The sequence below is a fragment of the Cherax quadricarinatus genome, chromosome 41 (genome assembly GCF_038502225.1).
Source record: "Cherax quadricarinatus isolate ZL_2023a chromosome 41, ASM3850222v1, whole genome shotgun sequence".
Lineage (NCBI taxonomy): Eukaryota > Metazoa > Arthropoda > Malacostraca > Decapoda > Parastacidae > Cherax > Cherax quadricarinatus.
The window spans coordinates 16,301,102-16,323,865 of record NC_091332.1 but is presented as its reverse complement, the minus strand read 5'-3'; the positions used below and the strand labels follow the sequence as shown (position 1 = coordinate 16,323,865).

Sequence of the window (22,764 nt, the reverse complement as noted above, 5' to 3'; positions counted from 1 at the left end):
GTCGACTAGACACTAGGCCTGTTGTATGTGTGTGTGTGTGTGTGTGTGTGTGTGTGTGTGTGTGTGTGTGTGTGTGTGTGTGTGTGTGTGTGTGTGTGTGTGTGTGTGTTTTACTGTTATTTTTTGTGATGACTATGACATAAAGAGACAGACATGGATACGCACACACTATACTGTACACACACACACACACACACACACACACACACACACACACACACACACACACACACACACACACACAGTTAAGATCTCACTGGACTGAACAAGGAAATAACACTTTAGACTTAAGGAGATTACACTCTTCAGGACTTACGGTGGGACGATGCTGCGAGGTGAAAATATTAAAGAGATAGCCACCTGACCCGGAATTTCATAGAAAAATAAATCATTTTGTAACAATGGTGGAGCTTACGTTTTCCAACTCAACAGTATACGACTCGCTAAAGGAAGTGTGCTTCGAACCACTCGCAAACCAGTGCGTTATCCACTGTACCATGCAGACAAACAGTGGATAGCGCAGGTCTGCTGGCTTTACGACTCATCTGCCATGGGTTCGAACCTCGTTCTGTTCAGCGAATTGTTTGTAATCACTTCATTATAATATCGCCAGTCATTCAGCAGACGACTGATTAGCTTAGCGACAGGTTAAAAAAAGTGACTTTCACTTGTAATTAACTGTGGCTAAATTAGTAGCCTTTCACGGGGAATCACTAAATCCGTAGTTTCGAGAATCTGCACATATATTTTCGGCGAATCAAAGCATAATGACTAGCTCAAAATAATGTCTCATATTCTTGTGTGAGTAATTACAATTTTCCTTCTCTCGTTAATGTTTTTTTTTTCTTGTGAATCACTGCTGCAGAATCCCAGGGTCTTGTATCAGAGATCTGACAAAAAAAGAACAAGATATGAGTGATAAGATGAGATTCAGTGATTTAATAATTTTTTATTATAGTGCGTGTGTGTGTGTGTGTGTGTGTGTGTGTGTGTGTGTGTGTGTGTTAGTTACCATTTTGTCATAGGCACTTGTCGATTTGACACTTGGCCTGTTTTGTGTGTGTGTCTGTGTGTATACTCACCTAGTTGTGGTTGCGGAGATCGATTCACAGCTCCTGGCCCCGCCTCTTCAACTAGCCACTACCCGGTCACTCTTCCCGCTCCGTGAGCTTTATCATACCTCTTCTTAAAGCTACGTATAGATCCTGCCTTCACTACATCACTACTCAGGCTATTCCACTTCTTGACAACTCTGAAGAAATACTTCCTAACATCCCTGTGGTTCATCTGAGTCTTCAACTTCCACCTGTGAACCCTTGTTGCTATGTCCCATCTCTGGAACATCCTGTCCCTGTGTGTGTGTGTGTGTGTGTGTGTGTGTGTGTGTGTGTGTGTGTGTGTGTGTGTGTGTGTGTGTGTGTGTGTGTGCGCGCAAAGCCATGTTAAGGTGTCCAAGTCTTCATTATTATCTTTTTAAATTCCACTAAGTCTACCGCCCATAACAGTCGAGGAATACCTGGATATCTACCGCTAGGCAAAGACGGTAGCAAATGTAAGGAAACTTGCTAATATGTCTAACCCTGCACAGACCATTCTACTGATCGCCATGTTTATCCCTCTCACCTCAAAACTCCAGTAGTTTTTATTGAGAGAGCGGCTCCATTTCATACATGGTTTCTTCGTGTTCTCATTACGTTGCACCCTTGAAAGAATATACCATTTGTTATCACTTTTAGCTTTGTTTCCGTGAGTGCTATAAGTCTGGGGTTACCTCCGCTGTTTATTATAACTGGCCACTGTTGATTTTTACACCATCAGCGTTTTGTATGTCATAATTTGAGCTGCTTGTTCTATTTCTATATTCTACTTTGTGATGTATTCACATCCTGTTTTTAGCTCTTCGCACTGGGAGGAGGATCGGGAAGGGATTGCGCTTGCTGGGGTGAGTGGAGTTACGGGAGGGATTTTTGTACTGGATGGTATCTGTGTAGTTCAGCAGAGAGGGGAGGAGGATACTCTATTGCCATTTTATGTTTCTTTCCTAGTTCACCTTATCGATATAAAAATTCACATCTCTTTCATATTGGGTATTATTATTGATAATTACTATTTTATTATCATTTTCATAATCGTTAAAATTTTATTACATTATTACTGGCAGCAGTAGTAGTAGTTGATGAATTTATCATTTTTATAATTTTATGATTTTTATTATACTGAAGGAGAAATGTTGAACCCCTAAAGAAACGACAGATTAGAGCCTGAGTAAAAAGACCTTCATAACATCAAGACATCCTTGATAATAAGTTCACGCAGAATAGTTTTGCTCTTTTGTATGCAATAAAACCCAATGATGGTCTGTTCCTCTCACTTCATGAGCAGTAATTTTTTACCTTTTCTATATTTTTTTTTTAATTTATTTTTTTTTCAACTGGCTGTTGATGCATTTAGTGTATTTTAAAATCTTTTCTTCTGTACATTCTCTCAAACTTCACATACAATATTTCACAAGTAATTTTGGTTAAAATCTCCTCTTTCCCATGTGTTGTGAAATGGTGGGTTGGTAGTGTTTATAATTACGAGTTTTTCATTTCTTTTTTTGAGGATTTTTACAAGATTTATACATTATTTGTATTTTGCATTTTAACTGAAGGTTCTCGTGTAATTGCCAAAAGCTTCCGTCCATCTGATATTATATTTCCTCACCTTCGAACAAATATTCTGGCTCCTACTAGGCACTAAAACCATTATTTATTTATTTGATCCATGTTGTCATCCCTATGGTTCCAAAAATACATTTCCCCTCGAGCACAGGTGTCAGCTGGATCTTTTCCATAAGGATGGGGAAAAGGTGTAAGAGTTGAACTAAGAGCTTCCAGGGAATGGGCAAAGAGATAGCAAGCCATCAGTATAATTGTTTCCCCTTGACGCAGGTCTGATCAATACAGGCAACTGCACCTTTTGCCTTCCCGAAGCGGATACTCGTGTTCTCTAGATCTCGAGACCGGCTCTCTAGGGCCCATTACACTCTCCTAATACATCCCCTATATTTTTTGTCCCTAAATTCCATAACATATTTTCCGTTAAAATTCGTATTTGTCTTCCCTGGCCCGAACACAATTCCTTTTCCTTATGGTTACCTTCCAAGGATATATGCACCTTGACGTGTGTATCAATGTATGTATACTGGGAGGTTATTCTAATCCATAATTCGGAGACGAAAGTGTTCCTGACTGGTAACGTACAAATTATAAACAGCCTTAATGATCCTTGCGTAATAGTAGGCATTAAGGTAAATAAACCAACCATGGCTCTTAACATCTGAATTTTTCCTTCGTGCCTTTAAAATCTCCTTCCTGGCCCTAAGCGCATTATCAATAGTTCGAGGCCCCGACACAAGTGCTTGTCTATCCTGGCCCTAAACCCATTATCCTTCTACTCCAGGCTCCTAATATATTTATTTACCCCAGGGCCCCAAATGCACTTCCTTTCTTCTGGGACTCAAATGCATTACCATTCATCCTGGCCCCCTCTTAAATTACTCTTCCCATTTCGTGTCCCCAAAACTTTTCAACACCCTTTTTTCCCTTCCCAGGGCCCTTCACACCCTCTCCTGTCGGGCTCTCCGCACCCCCTTCCCTCGGGTCTTACACCACCCTCCCTTCAGACTCCCCCCGTCCCCTCCCCTCCAACATCCCCCGAGCCACACCTCAACGTTGGACATGTATGTGGGACCATTCCCCGTGCCATTTTCTATATTGTTGACATTCGTCTAGGAGGCAAAACATATGACGTTCTTTTATACGTGTTTTAATCCCAGCTTTGTGTGTGTTGCCGTTTTACGCGCACGACTCATTTTCCTCTCCGAACTGAAGGCAAAACTATTTTTTTTAAGCCAGAGCGGCAGTCTCTCACCAAGGTAGAGTACTCGCCCCAAAATGTAATATTGATCATTCGTTCAGTAGCTGTCGTGGCAGAAATGTAAACACATCACAGTTCAAATAAATAGCATATACGTAAATAAGCAAAGCTCTCGCGCATGTACATTTGACTTTAACATGTATCATTACGACTAAAATTGAGTTCATATATCGTACGCATATATGCACGAATATTCACAGTTCATGCACCAATGTGCACAAAAAAGTATTTAACACACGCACACAACTATTATTATTATAATAGGTAGCAGGTTGGTAGACAGCAACCACCCAGGGAGGTACTACCGTCCTGCCAGGTCACTGTGAAACAGAAACCTGTAACTGTTTTACATGATGGTAGGATTGCTGGTGTCTTTTTTCTGTCTCATAAACATGCTGGATAACAGGTATACATGTATCTTGCTACTCCTACTTACACTTAGGTCACACTACACAGGTATGCACATGCATATATATATATATATATATATATATATATATATATATATATATATATATATATATATATATATATATATATATATATATATATGTCGTGCCGAATATGTAAAACTGGTCAATTAGCAAGAACTCATTTAAAATTAAGACCTTTCTAAAATTTTCTCATATACGTTTAAAGATATATTTTTTTCAATAATGTTAATGTAAAAATTTTTAATTTTGCTCCAAAAGAATCTTAGAAAACTTACCTAACCTTATTATAACAAGAACAATTTATTTTAGCCTAACCCAACTAAATATATTTTAGATTTGTTTACAGTAATTTAATACTAAATAAACACAGTGAAATATATTTTTTTCGTTAGGTTCAGAATGATTTTGGCGAAATTATTGCATACACAAATTTTCGCTTGTCCTATATGGCAAGATGAGCGTTGCTATTTAAGCCAAGATCGCAAGTTCTGCCTATTCGGCACGACATTATATATATATATATATATATATATATATATATATATATATATATTTATATATATATATATATATATATGCAAAACAACCACTGCGGAAGAACAGAGAAATTCCAAGCGTTTTCGTGACTACTCACATTATCAAGGCACTATGAAAGTGGTTGTTTTGCATATTCTGAAATCACCTGTTTACTGTGATCTTATTGGATATATATATATATATATATATATATATATATATATATATATATATATATATATATATATATATATATATATATATATATATATATATATATATATATATAGTACATACACACATATAGTTTTCTCTTCTTTTTCTGAATAGTTCTTGTTCATCTTTATTTCCTCTATTCTTCATGGGGAAGTGGAAAATAATCTTTCCTCCGTAAGCCATGCGTGTCGTATGAAGTGACTAAAATGCCGGGAGCAATGGGCTAATAACTCCTTCTCCTGCAGAAAATAATAAAAAAAAGAGAAGACGAAATACTTTATAAAACTGACGTGCTGTTGGAGTGTGAGCAAGGTAACATTTATGAAGGGATTCAGGGAAACCGACAAGCTGGACTTGAGTCCTGGAGATGGGAATTACAGTGTTTGCACTATGAAGAAGGGGTGTTAATGTTCCAGTTTTATAACTCTAGTGTAAGCGCGCCTCTGGCAAGCACACACTCACACACACATTTAGAAACAGTCACTGAAACACACACAAGCATTTAGTCCATTTTGTTTTTTTTCAGTTCCTTGTTGAGCACGTATGTAACCCTAAACCAGAGAAACAAAACTGTGAAATGAAATAGCATAGAGAATAACATATTGCTTTCTTTTTTACAACGCACGACCCACCATGGTGAAGCACACGAACCAGAATGGTGACGCACACAATCCACCATGGTGAAGCATACGAACCAGCGTTGTGAAACGCACGATCCACCATGGTGAAGCACACGAACCATCGTGGTGTAACGCACGATACACCATGGTGAAGAACACGAACCATCGTGGTGTAATACGCAATAATAATAATAATAATAATAATTATAATAATAATAATCCCTGGCCGCTAGTAGCAACCTCTTCCCTCAATAATCCATCATTTCTCTAGAGAAACAATTTTTATTAATTTCTCTTATATAAAATTGTCCTCGTGGTCCCCACCTTCTCTCTCTTTCATACCTATGCTAAAAAAAATACGAAGGGGGCCCTGATGGTAATTTTTAAATACAACATGCTAGGGAGTAACAATTACGAAGGGTCTCCTTTTGTATGCATTGGAGCGAGAACAAGGGAAGAAATCTTTTCCAAATTCATCACATGTATACCCGACGCTGCGTAATGTACTCGAGGGTCAAGTATAATTATCATAATAAATGATAACAATATTTATCGTTTGCATTTTATTATAATTTTCATTATCATCATATTATCACAAATATTAATACTAGTAATATAAAAACATATCACGAATATTAATACTAGCAATAAAAAATATGTTATATTAATATTAGTAACGATTTCTCAAAGAGAGTTATATGAAATTAACTTTAAAATTCTCATGGATTGCATGAGGGTCATAAAAGCAGCATATAGGCAATCAAGAATACTTAAATCCCCAAAACACAGATTAGAAAAATCTTGTGTATATATTTGTGTGTATATACACTGAGAGATATACAAAGTACATATACATAAGACATGGCTGTTACATTAACGTGATTCCATATATATTATTTTCAACTTTCTGACCAAAATGTGAATGCAGTATATAACAATACGTCCTATACGTCATTTATGACGTCTAGTACATATTATGTACTGCAGTTAGTGCTATGCAAACAAATTTTAACTGCATTGTTCTTTCTCTCGACATTCCTTGATGATTTATAAGCAGATATCATCTCAAGGACCCGAGCAATGATGGCAGTTATTGCCTCAACGTACAGGGAACTATGAAGCTCATTTTGACACCAAGAATAATATACGTTCAGATTTCAACGTTATCTACTTTTTCTTTTTCTCCGCCAACAAGTTGCTTGATTTATCGCGACCTTTTTATATATATATATAGTGATTCTTTGTGGTTAAATAAATATTTTAATGGGTTTACGTAGCTTTTCCAACACTCACTTTATTGGGAGTTGGAGAAACTGGAAGTATTAAGAAAATGATGTTTAGTTAGGTTAGGTAAGGTTCGTCAGGAAACAGGACAAATGTTTCCTGACGCGGGTCTTAGTCAGATGATGACCCGCCTTTGGAGCTTTTGGTCATCTGACCGAGGCCTTCCGCTGGCTTACCGGCCCACCCCTTTAAAAATTATGGTCATTTATAACCATTGTCTGTTTTTTTTTCTTTTGATGTTTAGTAGAAACTCAAAATATTAAAAGTAATAAAGTAAAGAAGAATTGAATACCTTCTCCTTAACTTTATTATTTTACAAGTAAGGATATTCAAGTAACCTCTTGTTATACTCTATTCAATTTTTTTTTTATAGTTTTTCATTTTCTTGGATGTAAATAAAATAACTTATAGAAGACAAACTATTTCATAGAAAGCATTTTGCTATAAAACTTTACGAAGGTTGACTTGAGAAAGCACAATCGTAAACTATAAAATATAGTCTCTCCCCAACGTGCTATATTGTTTCCTAACCCAAAAACCCCACTGATAATTTATTCTTCGAAATATCTCGACGTTCATGGATTCCACATCTATTTCTGGATCCTCCATATTTCATCGCAAGTAAAAACTTATAATTAATTTTAGGCTCTTAAGGGTCTGCAAGCAGCTGGCAGAACACGAATAGTTGTCGATTTTTTGTTTTCATTGATAAACGAGACGGAATTTTATTTTATGATATACTGTAGGTAGGGATTAATAGGGGCTACATACGTAAATGACTGTGTATTGTTGGCGGAGATTATGGGTATACGGTAGATAGTTGAAGGATTAGGTGTCTTTAGTGGAGATTAGAGGTGGCCAGATAGGTGATGATCGATTATAAGTGAGGATTAAGGAAAGCTGTTTAGGTGAATGAGTATTGTAGGTGATCATAGGCGCTTAATTGAGTGAATTTTTGTATGTAAGATGTGATTACGGGTTGCTAGATGGATGAAGGATTGAATACAGTAAGTGGTGACTACGAGTGAATGAATCAGTAATCGACAGAGTACGTCACAGTGTCTGATTTACATTCAACGGAGAGGAGAAACCCCCATTCTTTTCGCAACATATGCAGATAAATAAAATACGAATACCATTATATATATATATATATATATATATATATATATATATATATATATATATATATATATATATATATATATATATATATATATACCTGGAGTTTACCTGGAGAGAGTTCCGGGGATCAACGCCCCCGCGGCCCGGTCTGTGACCAGGCCTCCTGGTGGATCAGAGCCTGATCAACCAGGCTGTTACTGCTGGCTGCACGCAATCCAACGTACGAGCCACAGCCCGGCTGGTCAGGAACCGACTTTAGGTGCTTGTCCAGTGCCAGCTTGAAGACTGCCAGGGGTCTGTTGGTAATCCCTCTTATGTATGCTGGGAGGCAGTTGAACAGTCTCGGGCCCCTGACACTTATTGTATGGTCTCTTAATGTGCTAGTGACACCCCTGCTTTTCATTGGGGGGATGTTGCATCGTCTGCCAAGTCTTTTGCTTTCGTAGTGAGTGATTTTCGTGTGCAAGTTCGGTACTAGTCCCTCTAGGATTTTCCAGGTGTACATAATCATGTATCTCTCCCGCCTGCGTTCCAGGGAATACAGGTTCAGGAACCTCAAGCGCTCCCAGTAATTGAGGTGTTTTATCTCCGTTATGCGCGCCGTGAAGGTTCTCTGTACATTTTCTAGGTCAGCAATTTCACCTCCCTTGAAAGGTGCTGTTAGTGTGCAGCAATATTCCAGCCTAGATAGAACAAGTGACCTGAAGAGTGTCATCATGGGCTTGGCCTCCCTATATATGTCGTGCCGTATACGTAAAACTTGCTATTTTGGCATCAATAGCAACATTCTTCTTGCCGAATATGGCAAGCGAAAATTTGTGTATGCAATAATTTCGCAAACATAATTCTGAACCTAACAAAAAACAATATATTTCATTGTGTTTGTTTATTAGTAAATTACTGTAAACTTATCTAAAATATATTTAGTTGGATTAGGCTAAACTAAATTGCGCTTGGTGTAATAAGGTTAGGTAAGTTTATGAAAGATGAGGTGAATCATAGAATTATGAGGGGGAAAAGGTGAGTGGTGCACTGAGGAGTCTGTGGAGATAAAGAACTTTGTCCAGGAAAGCAAAGAGGGGAATGTATGAGAGTATAGTTATACCAACGCTCTTGTATGAGTGTGAAACATGGGTGATGAATGTTGCAACGAGGAGAAGGCTGGAGGCAGTGGAGATGTCAAGTCTGAAGGCAATGTGTGGTGTGAATATAATGCAGAGAAATCGGAGTTTGGAAATTAGGAGGTGTAGGATTATGAAAACTATTATCCAGAGGGGTGAGGAGGAGTTGTTGAGGTGGTTCGGACATGTAGAGAGAAAGAAACAAAACAAAATGACTTCGAGAGTGTATAAATCTGTAGTGGAGGGAAGGCGGGGTAGGGGTCGGCCCAAGAAAGGTTGGAGGGAGGGGGTAAAGGAGGTTTTGTGTGCGAGGGGCTTGGAATTCCAGCAAGCATGTGTGAGCATGTTAGACAGGACCAAATGGAGACGAATGGTTTTCAGGAATTGACGTACTGTTGGAGTGTGAGCAAGGTAACATTTATGAAAGGATTCAGGGAAACCGGCAAGCCGGACTCGAGTCCTGGAGATAGGAAATACAGTGTCTACACTCTGAAGGAGGGGCGTTAATTTTGCAGTTTTATAACTGTAGTATAAGCGCGCCTTTGGCAAGACGGTGATGGAGTGAATGGTGAAAGTTTTTCTTTTCTGGGCCACCCTGCCATGGTGGGAGAAGGCCGATGTGTTAATAAAAAAAAGTTTTCTAAGGTTCTCTTGGTACAAAATTATTATTTTTTACATTAACATAAATAAAAAAATATATCTTTAAATGTATAAGAGAAAATATTAGAAAGGATTTAATTTTAAATGAGTTCTTGCTAATTGACCAATTTTACCTATTCGGCACGACATTATATACAGAACAACCACTATGAAAAAGAAGAATTCCAAGTGATTTTATGATTTCTCTTTGATAATGTGAGAAATCACGAAAGCGCTTGGAATTCTTCTATTTTTTTCATAATGATTGCTCAGCATATTGTGATATCACCTGTTTACTGTGATTTTGTGTGTATATATGTAGAACTTAGCCATACAGATTGCGAAAAGGACTTGGGGGTTATGGTGAGCAGCAACCTTAAACCAAGACAGCAATGCCTAAGCGTACGTAATAAGGCAAACAGATTACTGGGATTTACATCAAGAAGTGTAAGCAACAGAAGTTCATTGGTTATATTACAGCTTTATACATCATTAGTAAGGCCTCACCTAGATTATGCAGCTCAGTTCTGATCTCCGTATTACAGAATGGACATAAATTCGTTAGAAAACATTCAGCGTAGAATGACTAAATTAATACATAGCATTAGAAATCTTCCTTATGAAGAAAGATTGAAGACCCTTAAATTACATTCACTTGTTAGACGAAGAATGAGGGGAGACATGAACGAAGTGTATAAGTGGAAGATAGGTATTAATAAAGGTGATATAGATAAGGTCTTGAGGATCTCTCTCCAGGAGAGAACCCGCAGTAATGGATTCAAATCAGACAAGTTTAGATTTAGAAAGAATATAGGAAAGTATTGGTTTGGAAATAGGGTAGTTGATGAGTGGAACAGTCTACCTAGTTGGGTTATTGAGGCTAAAACCTTGGGTAGTTTCAAATTTAGGTTGGATAAATACATGAGTGAGAGGGGTTGGATTTGAGTGGGACTTGCATGTGAGCGTGGATAGATTGAACATTAAAATGGTATAAAATACCGACAGGTTGTTAGGTAAGACACATATGCAACAGATAGGTATCTTTATTTCGAAACGTTTCGCCTACACAGTAGGCTTCTTCAGTCGAGTACAGAAAAGTTGATAGAAGCAGAAGATACTTGAAGACGATGTAATCAGTCCATCACCCTTAAAGTTTTGAGGTGGTCAGTCCCTCAGTCTGGAGAAGAGCATTGTTCCATAGTATGAAACAATATTGTTTCATACTATGGAACAATGCTCTTCTCCAGACTGAGGGACTGACCACCTCAAAACTTTAAGGGTGATGGACTGATTACATCGTCTTCAAGTATCTTCTGCTTCTATCAACTTTTCTGTACTCGACTGAAGAAGCCTACTGTGTAGGCGAAACGTTTCGAAATAAAGATACCTAACTGTTGCATATGTGTCTTACCTAACAGAGTGGATAGAGTTATCAGAGCTTATTTCTTGGGTGGCATTGAAAATTGGATTGGGCAAATGTTTTGTTAGTGGGATGGACTGTGAAGGACCTGCCTAGTATGAGGCAACAGGCCTGCTGCAGTGTTCCTCCTTTCTTATGTTCTTATACATATTAATGAACCGGCCATATTCCACCGAGGCAGGGTGACCTAAAAAGAAAAACTAAAGTTTTCCTTTATAAATTTATTAGACGAAGAAGCATTCTGCTACATTTCCACATGGGCATAAGAGAAAATAAAGGACAAGAACTATTAAGAAAAAAGAAAACCCAGATGGGTGTGTATATCTATGCATGTTCATGCATCTAGCTGATATCCCTCGTGTTAATGAGAAAAAAAAAAAAAAACAGACACCAGCAATCTGACCATCATGTAAAACAATTACAGGTCGCCGTTTCACACTCAGCTGGTAGGACGGTAGTACCTCCCTGGGTGGTTGCTGTCTACCAGCCTACTACCGAAGATATGTGTGTGTGTACTCACCTAATTGTACTCACCTAATTGTGGTTGCAGGGGTCGAGACTCAGCTCCTGGCCGCGCCTCTTCACTGATCTCTACTGGGTCCTCTCTCTCTCTGCTTCCTGAGCTTTGTCATACATCTTCTTAAAACTATGTATGGTTCCTGCCTCCACTACTTCACTTGCTAGGCTATTCCACTTGCTGACAACTCTATGACTGAAGAAATACTTCCTAACGTCCTTGTGACTCGTCTGAGTCTTCAGCTTCCAGTTGTGACCCCTTGTCCCTGTGTCCCCTCTCTGGAACATCCTATCTCTGTCCACCCTGTCTATTCCCCGCAGTATCTTGTATGTCGTTATCATGTCTCCCCTGACCCTTCTGTCCTCCAGTGTCGTCAGTCCGATTTCCCTTAACCTTTCCTCGTACGACATTCCCTTGAGCTCTGGGACTAGCCTTGTTGCAAACCTTTGTACTTCCTCTAATTTCCTGATGTGCTTGACCAGGTGTGGGTTCCAGACTGGTGCTGCATACTCCAGTATGGGCCTAACATACACAGTGTACAGTGTCTTGAACGATTCCTTATTAAGGTATCGGAACGCTATTCTCAGGTTTGCCAGGTGCCCGTATGCTGCAGCGGTTATTTGGTTGATGCGTGCCTCCGGTGATGTGCTCGGTGTTATGGTCACCCCAAGGTCTTTCTCCCTGAGTGAGGTCTGTAGTCTTTGTCCACCTAGCCTATACCCTGTCTGCGGTCTTCTTTGCCCCTCCCCAATCTTCATGACTTTGCATTTGGCTGGATTGAATTCGAGAAGCCAGTTACTGGACCACATGTCCAGCCCTCTTTGTGTGTGTGTGTGTGTGAGTGTGTGTGTGTGTGTGTGTGTGTGTGTGTGTGTGTGTGTGTGTGTGTGTGTGTGTGCGTGTGCGTGTGCGTGTGTACTCACCTAATTGTGGTTGCAGGGGTCGAGACTCAGCTCCTGGCCCCGCCTCTTCACTGATCGCTACTGGATCATCTCTCTCTCTGCTTCCTGAGCTTTGTCATACCTCTTCTTAAAACTATGTATGGTTCCTGCCTCCACTACTTGATTTGCTAGGCTATTCCACTTGCTGACAACTCTATGACTGAAGAAATACTTCCTAACGTCCTTGTGACTCGTCTGAGTCTTCAGCTTCCAGTTGTGACCCCTTGTCCCTGTGTCCCCTCTCTGGAACATCCTATCTCTGTCCACCTTGTCTATTCCCCGCAGTATCTTGTATGTCGTTATCATGTCTCCCCTGACCCTTCTGTCCTCCAGTGTCGTCAGTCCGATTTCCCTTAACCTTTCCTCGTACGACATTCCCTTGAGCTCTGGGACTAGCCTTGTTGCAAACCTTTGTACTTTCTCTAACTTCTTGACGTGCTTGACCAGGTGTGGGTTCCAGACTGGTGCTGCATACTCCAGTATGGGCCTAACATACACAGTGTACAGTGTCTTGAACGATTCCTTATTAAGGTATCGGAACGCTATTCTCAGGTTTGCCAGGCGCCCGTATGCTGCAGCGGTTATTTGGTTGATGTGTGCTTCCGGTGATGTGCTCGGTGTTATGGTCACCCCAAGGTCTTTCTCCCTGAGTGAGGTCTGTAGTCTTTGTCCACCTAGCCTATACTCTGTCTGCGGTCTTCTTTGCCCCTCCCCAATCTTCATGACTTTGCATTTGGCTGGATTGAATTCGAGAAGCCAGTTGCTGGACCACATGTCCAGCCTGTCCAGATCTCTTTGAAGTCCTGCCTCATCCTCGTCCGATTTAATTCTTCTCATCAACTTCACGTCATCTGCGAACAGGGACACTTCAGAGTCTATTCCTTCCATCATGTCGTTCACATATCAGTAATAGCACTGGTCCTAGAACTGACCCCTGTGGGACCCCGCTCGTAACAGGCGCCCACTGTGATACCTCTTCACGTACCATGACTCGTTGCTGCCTCCCTGTCAGGTATTCCCTTATCCATTGCAGTGCCCTCCCTTTTACGTGCGCCTGATCCTCCAGCTTCTGCACTAATCTCTTGTGGGGAACTGTGTCAAAGGCCTTCCTGCACTCTAGGAAAACGCAATCTACCCACCCCTCTCTCTCGTGTCTTACTTCTGTTACCTTGTCATAAAACTCCAGGAGGTTTGTGATACAAGATTTGCCTTCCATGAACCCATGCTGGTTTTCATTTATAATCTTGTTCCTTTCCAGGTGTTCGACCACTCTCCTCCTGATAATCTTCTCCATGACTTTGCACACAAAACATGTCAGAGACACAGGTCTGTAGTTTAGTGCCTCGTTTCTGTTTCCTTTCTTAAATATGGGGACTACATTAGCTGTCTTCCATTTCTCAGGTAGTTGCCCAGTTTCAAGGGATGTGTTGAAAATTGTGGTTAGAGGCACGCACAGCATCTCTGCTCCTTCTCTAAGGACCCATGGGGAGATGTTGTCCGGTCCCATCGCCTTTGAGGTGTCAAGGTCACTTAAGAGCTTCTTCACCTCCTCCTCAGTTGTTCGTATGTCATCCAACACTTGTTGGTATATTCCCTCTTGATGTTCCCTTCTGTGCTGTCTTCCCACAGCCCTTCCTGTCTCTACTGTAAAAACTTCCTTAAATCTCCTGTTCAGCTCCTCACATACCTCCTGATCATTTCTTGTGAGTTCTCCACCTTCTGTCCTTAATCTGATCACCTGGTCTTTGACTGTTGTCTTCCTCCTGATGTGGCTATACAACATTTTCGGGTCAGTCTTGATTCTCGATGCTATGTCATTTTCATACTGTCGCTGGGCCTCCCTCCTTACCTGTGCGTACTCATTCCTGGCTCTGCGACTGATCTCCCTATTTTCGTGTGTTCTCTGCCTTCTGTACTTTTTCCATTCTCCATTGCATTTTGTTTTTGCCTCCTTACACCGTCGGGTAAACCAGGGGCTCGTTCTGGTCTTCCCGTTGTTACTGTTGCCCTTGGGAATAAACCTTTCCACTGCCTCCTTGCATTTTGTTGTTACATATTCCATCATTTCATTTACTGGCTTTCCTGCCAGTTCTCTATCCCACTGGACCTCCCGCAGGAAGTTCTTCAACCCTATGTAGTCCCCTCTTTTATAGTCAGGCTTTTCCCATTCAACTCCTGTTATTCTCTCCACTTGCAGCTCTACTATGTATTCAAAGCACAGAACCACGTGGTCGCTAGCTCCTAGGGGACTCTCATACTTGATGTCCTCAATATCTGAGCTGCCCAGGGTGAACACAAGGTCCAATCTTGCTGGTTCATCCTCCCCTCTCACTCTGGTAGTGTCCTTAACATGTTGGTGCATGAGGTTTTCCAGCACCACGTCCAACATCCTGGCTCTCCATGTTTCGGGACCCCCATGTGGCTCCAGGTTTTCCCAGTCAATCTCCCTGTGGTTGAAATCCCCCATAACCAGCAACTTTGCTCTGCTGGAGTGAGCTCTTCTTGCCACCTCAGCAAGTGTGTCCACCATTGCTCTGTTGCTCTCTTCATATTCCTCTCTTGGCCTCCTGCAGTTCTGTGGTGGATTATACATCACTGCAATGACCACTTTGTGTTCCCCAGACTGAAGTGTACCTGCTATGTAGTCTCTTTCTCCCGTCTCATCTATTCCTTCCATTTTCTCGAATTTCCGTCTGTTTTTTACGAGCAGAGCAACCCCACCTCCCCCCCTGCCCCTTCTATCTTTCCTCATGATCTGGTATCCTGGTGGGAAGATTGCATCTGTTATTGTCTCCATGAGTTTTGTTTCTGTAACTGCTATGATGTCTGGGGACTTCTCATTGATTCTTTCTTGCCATTCCTCATGTTTATTCGTTAATCCATCTGCATTTGTGTACCAAACCTTCAACTTCTGTTCTAATACTGTAACTGTGGTGCGGGGGGTGGAAACAGAGGGATCGGTGTGTGATGGTTGGTTTGGATTGTTCAGTTGCCTTGGGGGAGTCGTGGCTGGAGTCCTTCTGCAGGTGTTTCTGGGGGGTGCGCTTGTCCTTCCATTTGATCCTGGATTATTCTGCTTTCCTTTTTCATTTCCTCCCATTTCTCCTTTCGTTTTTGAACTCTCTCTTTCATTGTCTTCCTTTCGTCCTGTGTTCTGTCTCGATCGAGGTACATACTCCGGAACTCCTGCTTGCCTCTCAGCCGTGCTTTCTCCTGCAGGATCATGGTTCGGGTTGATTCTGCCTTGAAAATTACTTTGAGAGGCCGATTCCTTTTCTTTGTGAACCACCCAATTCTCCGAAAATTTGCCACCTGGGTCATGTCCCCCTCGCCTATCACCTTCATGATATCTTCAATCGCTTTTTTCTCCTCCTGCTTTCTTTCATCATAAGTTTCCCCTTTAGCTTCGTCTAGCCCATAGACAAACACGGATCTTTCCCTTTCCACCTCCCACTGTGACTCCCATTGCATCCTCTGATGTGTTTTAGTTCCTTCCCGTGGAGTGTTCCTTCCTTCAGTCCCTTCCCTAGTTATTGCCCCTATGCCTCTTGGTTTATCCTTCCTGCTCACCTGCTCCTGGCCCCCACAGGTATCTGGTAAGGTCCTTGCACATGTCCTAGTTCCTTCAATGTCTTCCAACCTCTCATTCTGTCCTAGTGTGCTCCCTGTCTTTGTTTTGGCCCCATGTGGGTTTGACAGGACCTCTGCATACAGTTTAGTTTCCATGCTTCCTTCAGACCTGTTGTCTGTGTTTGATGTAGCCATTGCCGATGCTACTTCTGTAATATCTTTGTCGCTGTGCTGTTTCAGATGTCTCAGCTCCTCTTCTAATCTCTCTATCTTGATTTCTGCTGCTGTGGCCTGTTGCTTCCACCTTCTGCATTCTGCTGCTAACCTCTCTTCCATCTTCCTTTCCAGCTCATCTAGTCTCCTTCCCCAGTCTTCCTCCCTTTTTTGAGCTCTATCTCCCATTCCTCCCTCCCAGATTCGTCCTTGGAGCCCCTTGTCCTCATCCTGGTTAGGGGGAGGGGAATAGATGGTTAGGAGAGGGGATGGATGGTTGTGGGGGAGGGGGAGGATGGTTATTGGAAGGGTAGAGATAGTTGGGGGAGGGGGTTAGATGGTTTGAGGGAGAGAGGGGATGGATGGTTATGGGGAAGGGGGAGGATGGTTAGTGGAGGGAGGGAGGGAGTTGGGGGGGTTAGACGGTTTGGGGAGGGGTTAGGTGGTTTGGGGGAGGGGTAGGTGGCTAAGGTGAGGTGGTTAGGGAAGGGGGAGAGGTGGTTAGGGGAGGGGGGGTACGTGTTTGTGTCAAGTGTTTGTGTCAAGTGGTGGAGGGTGTGTGGGTGTGTGTGTGTATGTGCGTGTGTGTGTGCGTGTGTGTGTGTGTGTGTGTGTGTGTGTGTGTGTGTGGTGTGTGTGTGTGTGGTGTGTGGTGTGTGGTGTGCGTGTGTGTGTGCGTGTGTGTGTGTGTGTGTGTGTGTGGTGTGTGTGTGTGTGGTGTGTGGTGTGTGTGTGTGTGTGTGTGTGTGTGTGTGTGTGTGTGTGTGTGTGTGTGTGTGTGTGTGTGTGTGTGTGCGCTCGCGTTTGTGTCTGATGACGGGAAAAGGCTATATTTCGTCAAGGTCAGAGTATAGTGATGAACATTCACTATCATCTCGGTCTAAAAATTACTCTTATGAACAAATAGCTACCGAATGTAAAGGTGCAATATAGATTTTATTGAAGAATTTCTGAAAGTCTCTATATTAGACAGTTCAGGCCTGAAATGACAAAACATCAGCAGTAGTAATGTTTACAAGTGTAAACGTGAGCCTCCCATGTGAATGTTTTCATATTTTAATTTCGAATGCTCCAGCCTATGTATGAAGTCTGTGCTTGTCCTCATCTGAGGTAGCATGTTCTTCTCAGTAGGTTTTATAAAACAACAGTTCAGTAGCCATGAGACACAGAGATCAAAGACGTGTTTGGTTTTAATAACTCAGCTCTGACATTCACAGAATGCAGAGTTTTTTTTTTTTTTTTTTTTTTTTTTTAATGAGAAAAAATTCAAGAACATTGCTTCCACTGTATGACTTGCAAGGAACTTTAGTCCATCGTGCTTCCAATCCACTTTTTAAAACTTTTATTTATAATTCTATGTAAAAATATAACATTAAATGGCTGTCCGTGTTTGGTGTGTGTGTGTGTTAGTTGCCAGCTGTCAAAGGCGCTTGACGTTAGACACTTCGCCTATTGTGTGTGTACTCACCTAATTGTACTCACCTAATTGTGGTTGCAGGGGTCGAGTCTCAGCTCCTGGCCCCGCCTCTTCACTGATCGCTACTAGGTCCTCTCTCTGCTCCCTGAGCTTTATCATCCCTCGTCATAAAATTATGTATGCTTCTTGCCTCCACTACATCACTTGCTAACCTGTTCCACTTCCTGACAACTCTATGACTGGAGAAATGTGTGTGTGTGTGTGTGTGTGTGTGTGTTTGTGTGTGTGTGTGTGTGTGTGTTTGTGTGTGTGTGTGTGTGTGTGTGTGTGTGTGTGTCGGTGAGAGAGGTCGCCCCAGTACATATAAACAAACGCGTCTCTTTCATCCCATTCTCCCTCCACTTCCCCTTTCACTCTCAGATCAAGGGGAGAGCAACATTACGGGCTATTGCTTGTCTCCCCCTCCGTCTCCCTGCCCGTGTCTGCCATCTGACTTCATCCTGTCTGTGTCTGCCTCCGTCTGTCCTATTATTGTCTACATTTATTTCGGTTGAGTAAACAGTGAAACAAACGACTATGAAAAAGTATTATCATCATTCACTATTCATTTTTCATGTGACTGTTTTAATCTTCATTCTCGCTCTCTCTCTCTCTCTCCAGAAGTTATGAAACTACTCCGGGTGTCTAGTTGGCCACGTTGCCGCGGAAGCTCAGTGTTTAAAAGTAACATTTTTGTAGTACACACATCGCTGCAACTGGCAGTGGAGTAGCGCGAGCTGTTGCAGTAACAATAGTACTGCAGTTAGTTGCAGTCCATGCCTTCCAGCTTCTTCTATCTCTCGCATCAAATCTGCATGACCGTTTTTTTCTCGAATACTATAGTTTTCTTCTCCCCTTTTGAAGATAGCTCCGGTGTGGACTACCAGATTTTTTTTTAATCTGCCTTTTCCCCGTACACACACGCTCTCTCTCTCTCTAACTCTCTCTCTAACTCTCTCAACTTATTGCTAACATCATATCTTCTAATTTATCTTCACCGATCCCTAAGTATATCGTTTTTGCCTCTTACGGCATAAATCTTTTTCATTCGTCAAAATATATTTATCAATTTGTTAATCAATCTACTCTTTAATATGAATTTATAAACTTTTTTTGATAGCCATTATTTTGATTATACACGTATCTTTTTTCACACAGTGTGTTTGTGATCGATAGTTACAAGTTGTCAAAAGCGCTTGTCAGACACTTGGCTTGTTGTGTATGTTTGTAACTGTGTTCGGGTGTGCACGTTTGTACTCGCCTAATTGTTGTTACAAGGGTCGATTCATAGCTCTTGGCCCTGGCTCTTCATTGGTCACCATTAGGTCTATTCTTTCCTTGCTCCATGGGCTTATCATACCTCTTCTTAAAGCTATGTATGGATCCTATCTCCACTACATCACTCTCCAAATTGTTTCACTTTCTGACAACTCTACGAGAGAAGAATGCTTCCTAACATGCCTGTGACTCATGCGAGTCTTCAACTTCCAATTGTTACCCCTTGTTGCTGTGTCCCATCTCTGAAACATCCTTGTCAACTCCATTCATGTCGCCTATATGCTGCAGCAGTTATTTGGTTGATGTGTGCCTCAGGAGATGTGCTTGGTATTATACTCGCCAGAAGATCCTTTTCCTTAAGTGAGGTTTGCAGTCTTTGCCCCCCTAGCCTGTGCTCACTCTGCGGTTTTCTTTGCCCTTCCCCACTCTCCATGACTTTGCACTTGGTGAGGTTAAACTCCAGGAACCAGTTCCAGGATCAGGCCTGCAGCCTTTCCAGATCCATTTGTATTTCTGCTTGATCCTCATCCGATTGAATTCTCATTAGTTTCACATCGTCTGCAAACAGGAACACTTCTGAATCTATCCCTTCTGTCATGTCATTTACATGACATGACTCGTTGGTGCCTTCCTGTCAGGCATTTTCTGACCCACAGCAGTGCCTTCCCTGTTATACCTGCCTCATATTCTAACTTTTGCACTAATCCCTTGGGTGAAAATGTGTCGAAAGCCTTCTTACAGTCCAAAAAAATGCAATCCACCCACCTCTGTGTGTGTGTGTGTGTGTGTGTGTGTGTGTGTGTGTGTGTGTGTGTGTGTGTGTGTTGTGGAGCAAGCATAAAGGCTAGGTTCTCGCTCGAGGTGTTCGCTGAGTGTTTGCTGATGGTGTTCACTGGAAGTGTTAACGTGAAATGCTCGCTAGAGGTGTTTGCTCAAGGCGTTTACCCGAAGTGTTTGATTCTAGTGGCTGCTTGAAGTGCTTGCTCCGGGTATTCCTTATATACATATATTGCAATATAACTTCTCCAGGTGCCAGTGAGATGAGTGTATTGTACATTTCGTTTAAAGAAGTTAGTGTTTATAGAGATGGTTGTTAATGATATAGATCAGACATTACTTCAATGAAATTACATTTTTTCCAGGATATAACTAAGCTTTCATGACTTAGTTAATTATATTTATCAAGAAACATACAGTCTAAGGTAGAGAAATGTCATGGTGTTCGAGTTAAGAAAAGAAATGGGAACTGACTTAACTGTAAAGCAGAAGAAACAAAGAAAATTTTGTTAAAAGGTACAAAAAACTGAACAGAAATTGGCGAGATAAAAAAAAAAAAAAAAAAAAAAAGCTGTCCAATACCTCAAGTGTTAATGCAAACATAAAGTGAATAAAGAGAACTTGAAGTACACCCAAAAGTACACCCAAAAGAAAATCATAATAATCCTGCCCGATAACCCTGTACACTTGCAATATATCATGCAAGAATAGATGTTATTTCTGTACACGTGTTTGCGTGTGTGCGTGTGTTTTGTGTTACGTACAGCAGCCAATGACGTGCGTAATTTCCCTTCCTATTAGAGACTGTAAGTCAGGGTTATATGAGAGTCAAATGTTTCTCTGATGACTGTTACTGCTGCTACGTTGTGTAGATGGACAGAGACCAGACTTTCTCGGAACATTAGAAATGTGTGTGAAGCCTTTAAACAGCTACGAAAATAAGTCTGAGTGGGAAGCGGTCGAACAACTGCAACAGGAATTTTGTGCGTCAGGTTGCAACAGTTTCAACAGGAACCTTGTGTGAGAGGTGTTCCAACAGTCAGAACAGGACCCTCCTGTGTGAGATATTCGAACAGTTACAACAGGAACATTCTGTGTCAAACATTCGAACAGCCACAAAACAAATCTTGTGTATGTGTTTGTATGTCAGACTTTCCAACAGTCATCAGACATCCAGTGCTTGCGTAGTAATGGAATATTAACGTGACGAACCCTGTATACAAGAAATATTTTTTTTAAATTTGCTTAATTAACATTAACCTAACTAAAATTAACTTAAAACAGCCTATGGAGTAACTACATTACGCTACGTAAAAAATATGGAGGTTATCGTTACGAAGACAGGTTAATGAAACCAGACAGCCGAAAAACTAGTGACCTGACTGTAGTGTAAATTTTCTACAATTAATCTTTAAGGAACATTGCGTATATTATTATTATTTAAATATAGTTCGACAGCGATTCGTTTGCTCCACGACTGCGAGTTTCAGAGTGAAGTGATGTGAAGCGCCAAGTGTCGAATAAACATGATTGCCTTGACATTTTCCGAGAAAGAAAACATGGTTTAACGTAGTCAGACCCGCACCTCCACACCCAAGTTCAGTTTCGCACGAACGGACCACCGGCCCTCGCATAATCTAATTCGCCCAGATCGAGTTGGACCATGGCGTGTCGGAACGCCAGACCCAGAGGAGCTGGGGTGTGCAGCTGGCTACTGAGGAGCACCTTCATCTTGCTGGCTGCTGCATCCTGCAAGCCAACCTCATACGCCAACGGTGAGTGTTACTGATTTATCCCGCTTTTAATTTCTCTCATAAAAACACCCTTCAAGGGAAGAATTCTTCGTGTTACAAACAGTATACAATACTGACAAGTTGATTAGTAAAATATGTGCAACAGCAGGGTATCTTTATTGCTGTGTAGGTGAAACGTTTTAAAGATAAAGATACGTAACTGTTGCACAGGTGTCTTGCTCATCAGAATTCTTCATGCTGGTGAAAGGCTCTCGATTCAAGGAATTGGAGCTACTCTCTCTCTGTTGCATCAAACGTAATTACCATCCAGGCCCCATGGCTCTGAAAAATCATCGAGTTCAATGCTTCTTAATAATTACTATTATGCTCTCAACAAATTCATCTATGCGTGTAAAAACAGGCCTATGCCTGTAATTATTTTTGATAAAAAAATGTAATTAGATATAGGTGCATGCTAAGATTCGTCATAGTATTGTGTGAATTATAAAAAACTTGTGTTGAGTAAGATTTGTGAGGCTGGGAAGTTGCTGCATCTGTTTCCGACACTGACACTTAATGTTATTGGATGCGACACACACAGGCAGACAGCCGCTTGCAGAAGCACACACACACACACACACACACACACACACACACACACACACACACACACACACACACACACACACACACACACACACACCACACCACACACACACACACACACACACACACAAACACCTCATCTCGTAGACTCTTCAAACACACAGACACTGTAGATATTCCTTCCAACTACTTCGAACCTCCGTTTGTCTTAGTCACAAGTTCTCTCGAGTCCCTCCAAGGCGGCGCAGCGTGTTTAAATGAAAACAGAATTTGTGCTTAATTTGCAAAGACGAAGAGTGTGTTTGCTCTGGCATGCCCACTCATCCTCATGACTGAGTCTCACAGAGGAACGACCACATTTGAAATGTTAATCTAAA

The 22,764-nt window shown here is 41.4% G+C and overlaps 1 protein-coding gene across 1 annotated transcript in view; it reads left to right on the top strand.

Moving 5' to 3' along the window:
- LOC128695972 (zwei Ig domain protein zig-8-like) overlaps positions 1 to 22,764 on the top strand; it is a 586,753-nt gene that overhangs the window by 23,291 nt on the left and 540,698 nt on the right. The window contains exon 2 of the mRNA XM_070093033.1: positions 20,414 to 21,823. Within this exon, the coding sequence (XP_069949134.1) occupies positions 21,712 to 21,823 (112 nt within the window). The 5' untranslated portion in view covers positions 20,414 to 21,711. The remainder of the gene's footprint in view (positions 1 to 20,413; positions 21,824 to 22,764) is intronic.